The sequence below is a fragment of the Nicotiana tabacum genome, chromosome 3 (assembly GCF_000715075.1).
Source record: "Nicotiana tabacum cultivar K326 chromosome 3, ASM71507v2, whole genome shotgun sequence".
NCBI classification, from domain to species: domain Eukaryota; kingdom Viridiplantae; phylum Streptophyta; class Magnoliopsida; order Solanales; family Solanaceae; genus Nicotiana; species Nicotiana tabacum.
This window is the reverse complement of record NC_134082.1, coordinates 78939003-78947017: the sequence shown is the minus strand read 5'-3', so window position 1 is coordinate 78947017 and position 8015 is coordinate 78939003. Positions and strand designations below refer to the sequence as shown.

General features: G+C 34.6%; 1 protein-coding gene across 1 annotated transcript; it reads right to left on the bottom strand.

Annotated features, from left to right (window-relative positions):
• Window positions 1-1057: 1057 nt before the first annotated feature.
• Window positions 1058-4062, bottom strand: LOC107826931 (patatin-like protein 2). The gene is made up of 6 exons (XM_016653976.2): window positions 3772-4062; window positions 3116-3297; window positions 2834-3017; window positions 2385-2546; window positions 1987-2289; window positions 1058-1451 (listed from the first exon to the last, which is right to left on the bottom strand). Exons 1-6 carry the CDS (start codon window positions 3946-3948, stop codon window positions 1176-1178), a joined length of 1284 nt encoding a protein of 427 aa, XP_016509462.2. The 5' UTR covers window positions 3949-4062; the 3' UTR covers window positions 1058-1175.
• Window positions 4063-8015: the final 3953 nt, after the last annotated feature.

The window sequence follows — 8015 nt, the reverse complement described above, 5'->3', positions numbered from 1 at the left end:
GTCATATTTGATCAGTTGCAGGTGTCGCATTTGCAACATGGGGTTCGCAAATGCGAACCCCATAAATTCGAAGAATCAATGGCAAATTCGAAGATCCTCACACCCCTGCTTTCTTCGCAAATGCGAAAAAATAGTTCGCAAATGCGAACCTGACCTTACGCAATTACGACCATATGATCGCATTTGTGATCACTACCTTCCCCCAACTCACTTCGCAAATGCGAAGAATGTTTCGCAAATGCGAACTCTATGTGGCCCAACTACTCTTGCAAATGCGAGGAGCAGCTCGCAAATGCGAAACCCTCAGAGGTCACAAATGCGATGCCTGATCTTGCAAATGCGAGATCAGAGACCTGCACCAGAACTAGAAATACTAGAAATGTTCTAAGTTCCATTTTCACTATGTAGCTATCTGAAACTCACCCGAACCCTTGGGGCTCTAAACCAAAAGTGCACACAAGCCTAAAAATATCATATGAACTTGTTCGCGCGATCAAATCGCTAAAATAACACCTAGAACTACGAATTGAGCACCAAATCAATTGAAATTTTCAAGAAAACTTTGAAATTTCTATTTTCACAACTGGATGTCCTAATCACGTCAAACCAACTCTGTTTCTTAATAAATTTTACAAACAAGTCATAAATATGATATTGGACCTATACCGGGTTCCGAAACTAAAATACGGACCTGATATTCAAAAGTCAACCATTGGTCAAACAATTCTTCATTGAGCCTTTAACTTTCAAATTTTTACAAACTCCGATAACTCGGGCTACGGACTTTCGAATTCGATTCCAGGCATACACCCAAAACCCAAATCACGATACGGAACCACCGGAACCGTCAATATACGAATCCGGGTCCGGTTGCTTAAAATATTGACCAAATTCAACTCAACTGGTTTCCAAAGCAGAATTTCATATTTTTCACAGTTTTTAACATAAAATCTTTTCGGAAATATGTCCTGACTGGGCACGCACATCGAGGAGGGTTAAAATGAGGTTTTTAAGGCTTTAAAGCGCAAAATTAAGTTCTAACACATAAGATGACGTATCGGGTCATTACAATTTCATTCTTCTTATTTGGAGATTAATGATTCCAATTTTACATAAAATTGCCTACAACTTATGAGAAATTCAAAGAAAAAAGAAATACTTGTAAGACTTTTTCCTTATTGGTGTTTGACAGATTCTTGGAGTATTTTCCTAGTCGAGGTGAACTCCTCCACTAGCTGTCGAAGTTTTCTTTGCTCTGAAAGCAACTTAGCAAAGCGAATAAAAGCTTCTTCATTGGTGCCCTCCCCAGAAACTTCTTCATAGCGACCTGTGTCTAAGTTAACTCTTGACACAGGCTTCTTTAATAGATCATTACCAATTTGCACTAATGTTTTCATGTTCTCTGTGGTTGAAACATCCATGGATGCAGCCTCCCCGGTCAAACTATCATCCTGTACAAATATATAAAAGTCAACATGAAAACAATGTAATTTTAGTTGCTATAACTCTATAAGAGGCCATTACATATTATTTTATTTTTTTGGATTAATTTCACGTATGGCCAATGATCCAATATAACATTGGAGTCACAAAACTACATCTTTAATGACATTAAAGTAACCAATTACTCGTTATAATAGTAAAGTCCTAAAGCTATTGTTTGCTACATTAAATAAATAAACTTTACTCGTTTTAACAGTAACTTCACAAAACTTTACCTACTATAACACTAAAATCACCTTGATGGATAGGTTTAATCATTATAGCAGGTAAATTAAGTTAATATAATGTTATACGTACTTAATAAAATTAAGTTATTTGAATATTATAAAACATAATTTTGTAAGTTAATGTTAGTGACCATACACGAAATTAACTCTTGGATACCCTCAAATAAAAAAATACTACGTACAAAGTCAAAATGATGGGAGAAATATGTATATCAAGTTGAATGGTCAAATCCTAGAAAAATCTAGTTCTCGGTACCTGAATTCGAAGATAGTTCTTTTCGTTTTGAAGGGACTGAAACATGGTGGAAAGGTGTATATCCACAATATCAGCACTTGCATCACCAAAAACGTCTAGCAATGGACTGGCACCATTGTTGTACAACCAACCAAGTACACCCCACGAGGAAGCCACGGCTGCGCTATACTTCTTTTCCTCCTTCCCTATACCAGTCCCCAATGACAGAACCATCATTTTCTTACAGTCCATTGGTTCCATGCCCTCGTATTGGGATTTCCCTAACATGATTTCTTTCGAAATGTGACTAATTGCCACTAGAGTCTGCGAGTAAATTTATAGACAAGTTTGATCAAATATGGGAATTTTGACAAAGAAAATTTATAAGTACTCTGGTTCTTTGTCTAATGGCTACTCACTGGATTATTTGCAGCTACACCTCCATCAATAAGATCAAATGTGCGTATTTTCCCTTCGGCATCCTTGGTCTCAAAATAATATGGAGGAAAATAGGTCGGTGCTGCAGAGGTACTAAGGCAGATGTCTGATAGTAGAGCATCCCTAGAGACGTGAGCTTTGGCCTGTACAACGTATATAAATGTGAATGAGTTTAAGTTTTGCATATATAATGGCAATGTGTAAATTAATTTTCTACACTATCATATTAAGTTGACATATAACTGCATAATTATTTTTAGCAAATATGATACGCTAACTTAGAAAATAGAGCAATAATCTGCTATGATCGATTAAATTGTACTAATAGCAATATTTGCATCAGCATATATAATTTATTCTAATATGAACAAGGCTAAACCGGCTATCATGTAGGAAATATAGTGAAATTTATTTAGGTAAAGATGAGTACATCAGATGTTGTGAAGACGATGGGTTGAAGTCGCTTGATATCAAAAGCTGGGATGATTGTTTGAGTCAATGTTTGCTTCATAGTAAGATTGCCTAATATTGACTTAACCAATGTTCTCAGATAGTTTCCGTCATACTTTGGGCCCCCAAATAAATTTGTGATTCTCTTCACAAAGCCGCTGCGGCTGCATTTACGTATGAACATTTGTCATTGATACTATGTCCAGCAAACTAACATAATTGAAAAATAACACACTGGAATGTTATATATCAACTGTCTAACCTGCTCTCAGGAAAAATTTTAGGGCCGTGATCCATATAGAAATTGGTAATATTTTTCGCTGCATATAAGGGGCGATTATCCTTGTTTGGAGCTGTGAGCATGGTGCTTATTAGTCCACCTGTACTCGTTCCAGCTACAACATCAAAATAGTCTGCAATTCTTGCATTCGGTCCATCAATGTCCTAAAATAGCAAGATAAGTTGAGGATCATTACATGCTACAAATTTCCGAAGTTAGAATGGAGAAGTCAAAGGAGTACTAGTAGCGGATGTAACAATGGATCGGCATATTCAATAAAACCCAGTGTTATGAGGTTAAATCCTATATATATACAGTGGCATGTACAAAATTTTACGCAAGCAATATTAGGTGATTGTCACAATTTGGCTTGTAAGTGGATTTGACTGCAATATTATGATGGTTTTAAGGTTTTACTTTCTGTTCCAAGTTAAATTAAGTTTTGTATTAGTTTTAGTCGTTCATAATTGTTTTTAAAAAAATATACACCACTATAAAGGATGTCTCCACCCTACCAATATACAAGTATAGATAAAATTAAATATACAAATATATTTAGAACTTTAATATTTAAATTTTGAGTCGGCCACTGAATAGAAGTGGTAACTAGGCATGTAGATAAAGTGGTTAATGGATACCTGAAGCTTGGATTCAAGGAAAGCAAGAAGGGTGCCGGGAATAATGCCTCTGATGCCACCTCCGTCTATGCTCAAAACTGTTACTATCTTTCCTTTTGTAGCAGCAGAAACCATAACAGGTTGTAGGACATGAAGAGTCACTAACAAAGTTAGTGCAGCTACAAAAGTTCTACCCATACTTGTCAAGTTCTATACTAGAGGAATAATTCACACACTGTCTCTTGGATTCACCAGTTTTGGTAAATCCTTTTTATTTATACACTCAAATTTCATCGTACACTTTTGATCATGACATCATCACAGTGGCTGCTAACACATTTTAATGGGTTGTTGACTAAGACTTTTTAAAACGTACAGGGCAAATGGCCAAATAATTGAACTTATCCAATTGCCATTCTTGTTTACTATTTCTAACTTTTTTTCTATATATATATAGTACTGTAGTCATACCTTTGAACCGTCTTGATGAAATCTTGGTGATCTAGTGGGGCTTATTTCAATACAATAATTAATAGAATAAACCGTGTGGTTTCTGAAATGTTTAATATTCTGGGGAATTCCTTAAAATTCACTTACAACCCTACTTATTTACTTTTTATTTGTGAGGTCAAATGAGGCAATGAATATCTAAGCACCCAATCAAGTACACAAGGGTATTGGACGTTCCAATATCGTAGCTAGAAAATAACAAAAAGATTTTATTGTAACAGAGAAATCTGCAATTAGGTATTATATAAACAAATCACAAGTTGGTAAACAAATCTGCAATTGACGGAACGTCTGCACCAGGTTCGGTCTCTTAAGTACAACACCTTTTGGTCTTTAACTCTTATCCACTGGTTCGATGTATTTGAATAGTACTGTACCAGATAACGCTGTAGTCAATAAGAGAAAGAAGCAATTGCAAATCGTTTAGAAGAGTATATCAATCGTTTGGACCAAATTGTATGATAACGTACCGTATTAGAATTTGGACCATTTGCAACTTGGGAATAAGAGTACATATCCAATGCCAACTAGTGAGACTCTACTTGCTAGATTCAATACTTAAAATATGCTAGTAACTTGCAAAGAAGAACATACTACATCATGCTAAAAACAATGACTAAGTGCAGAATAAGAGAGTCGAAGCTTATAAGAATATTAATGAGTCAATTTGAACATTGATTTTTAGAATTTCAAAAATTTATACGTGAAAATTACATAAAAGAACTCTAAATAACATTTTTTTTTTATAACTAAGATTATTTATAAAATATTTGAAATAATCGAAAAAAACCTATCTGATTTCTCAAATAATGATAGTAACATGTGAAATACAGTTGACAGAATCCATTACAAGTATTATTTTTGTTATATGACAATTTCACATGAAATCGTTAAAAAATACAGACCAATTCTATAAACAAAATACAATTTTTTTTTTGATAAACTGGACATTTATTTAATACTAAGAAGTGATAGGGATTACAAAAGATATGATCCTAGGGATCTCTACTAGTGGTTAGTAATCATGCATGGCATGCTGATTACTAACTTTTGCTAGATGACTACAAGTAGAAACGAAAATAGTTTTAACATAAACATTTCTTCCCTTGTCCGCCAACATCCTAACCAAGACATAGGGCGGAGGAAAATACAAAACACCTAATTTATTGAAAATAGTAAGGGTCTTTGCATGTTTTACGAAGAGATAAGCTACTTCATTGCCTTGTCTGAAATTATGTTGTATCAGTACCGTACCTATTGCAGATAGAAGCAACCTGCATGATTTAATAATAGAGTCGTAAGTTAAACATCCCGCATTGATATAATTAATTACCTGAGTGGCATCCATTTCAATCTCCAAGGAATATAATTTTCTTTCCTTTGCAATATGGAGCCCTTGGTAGAGAGCCTGGAGTTTAGAGTGGATTGGAGTCAATGAAGCTATTTTCATTGTGAATCCTAAAATCCAATCTCTATTTGGATTTCTAAAAATACCTCCTAGACCACTACTTGTATCACTTCCTTTAAAGGCCCCATCAATGTTTAATTGTACCAACCTGGACGAGGAGGAGCCTAGTGAAACTTTATTTCCATTTTCCTATTCTAGTTAGATTCACGTTCCATTAGTAGCTTATATTCGATGGCCTGGTTCTTGATTCCTTTTAAGGATGTAGTGTTGGAGTTATTGTTTATGTTATTGTTATTTTTATTTAACCATAAGTTCCAAATGATGAAGGAGAATAAGTTAAACCATGAAAGGAGTTTACTGGTTAAGGGAAGGTTTTTTCATGTAGGTATAGTAACCAATTGTCCCTATTTGGTCTGTAGTTGGTTGTGCTAATGCCTAGTTGACCCCAAAGGTTTTGTGCGATAGGGCAGTGAAGATATGAACAATTATTTTCGGCTCTCTGCGCCATATTGTGCATTGTTCATTTATATTCATACCTATATGAGCTAGGTAGTTTTTACAAGGTAACCTATTATAGAAGCATACCACAGGAAAATTTTTATTTTGTTAGGACATTACAGACTCTATATCCAATTAAAATCCGCTGTTGTGGGCAATTCCTTTTCAATAAGATCATGACAAGATCTTATAGTAATGAAAACATCATCATTGTTGTCCCATAATAGGGTGTCTTTATTACTGTCCGAGGGTAATAAGATGGAGGTAATCTTTTGGCGTATTTCATTAGGGATATTGAAAGAGATTTCAATTATTGTTAGTTCTAATTTTACTAATCGTGAGGGTAGACTCTTGTTTGATTAAGGGGCCTATCACATAACTTCTAAGGGTGTTTGATTTAGGGATCCACTTATTTTCCCAAATGCTAAGAGAAGAAAAGTTGTGGATAGACCATGCCATGCCATGTTGACAAATTGTCCAGCCTTAATAATGCTTTTCCAAACAAAGGAGGCATTATGGCTAGGTCTAGTAGTATATTTATAGATTAAGATATTAGCCCATAGATTCAAAGGGTTATTGGCTAATCTCCATGTTAGACTGGCTAGGAGGGCTTCATTTTTGGATCTAGCTTTCTTCAAACCCAACCCACCTTGTTCCTTTTTCCTTGTCACCACATCCCAGCTAATTAGGTGTAATTTTATTTTTGTATCATTAGTACCCCACAAGAAATTTCATTGTATTTGGTCGATCGTTTTAATAATTTTGGAGGGTAATAGGGTAAATTGCATATACTATGTTGGTTGGCTAGAAAGTATTGAAGAAATTAGGGTGGCTCTACCAGCTAATTTTAAGCTGTTAATTTTTCAACCTGAAAGTTTTGATCTCATATTACCAATAATATGTTGGTAGTCTTTGTGGTTAGGGTTATCATTAATTATTGGGAATCTTAAATGTTTACCAAAGAATTTATAACTTTTGATGCCCAGGTAAGAGGAGATATTAGTAGTGGTGGTGGTATTGCGGTTTTTAGAGAAAATAATTCTAGATTTTCTATAATTAATAGATTGACCAGAAATTTCACAAAAATAGTTGAGAGCCATTAGAATAGTGGAGCATGTTTTGGTATTCGTTTTCCCCACTAGGACAAGGTCATTTGCAAAGAATAAGTGCGATAAGGGAGGACAATTATAACCAAGGTTAATGGCATCCCATTTCCTAGTGTCAAATTGGTGGTTAATGTATGTTAACAACATTTCCACACATAAAATGAATATATATGAGGACATGGGATCCCCTTGTCTAATTCCCCTACTTGGATTAAAGAATTCTGTTTTAGTTCCATTTACTAGAACTGCCGTAGAGAAAGTAGTTATGCAAGACATGATTAACTAGGAGAGTTTCGTGGGGAATTTAAAATAGAGGAGAGTTCTGTAGATGAAGGACCACTCTAATTTATCAAAGGCTTTCTATAAATCGATCTTGATTAGCATACTACCAGTCTTTCCTTTCTTGAACTGATGGGATAAGTTCCTGGATAAGAATGGCATTATCGCTAGCTCTTCTATTTTTGATAAAACTGGATTGAGTAGGATTGATAAGTTTATCGAGAAATTTTTTTACTCTATTGGTTATTATCTTTGTTATTATTTTATAGATTTAACGCATAAGATAATAGGATGAAAATTATTGAGATTATTGGCATTGGAAAATTTAGGGATTAAGCATAAAAAAGTAGAATTAAATTTAGGAGGAAATGTACTTTCTTTAAAAACTTTGTGTTCCTCACAGGCTTTCCCATAATTTTTCAATATTTTTAGTAAAAAAAGGATGCAAACCATCCGGTCCTGGG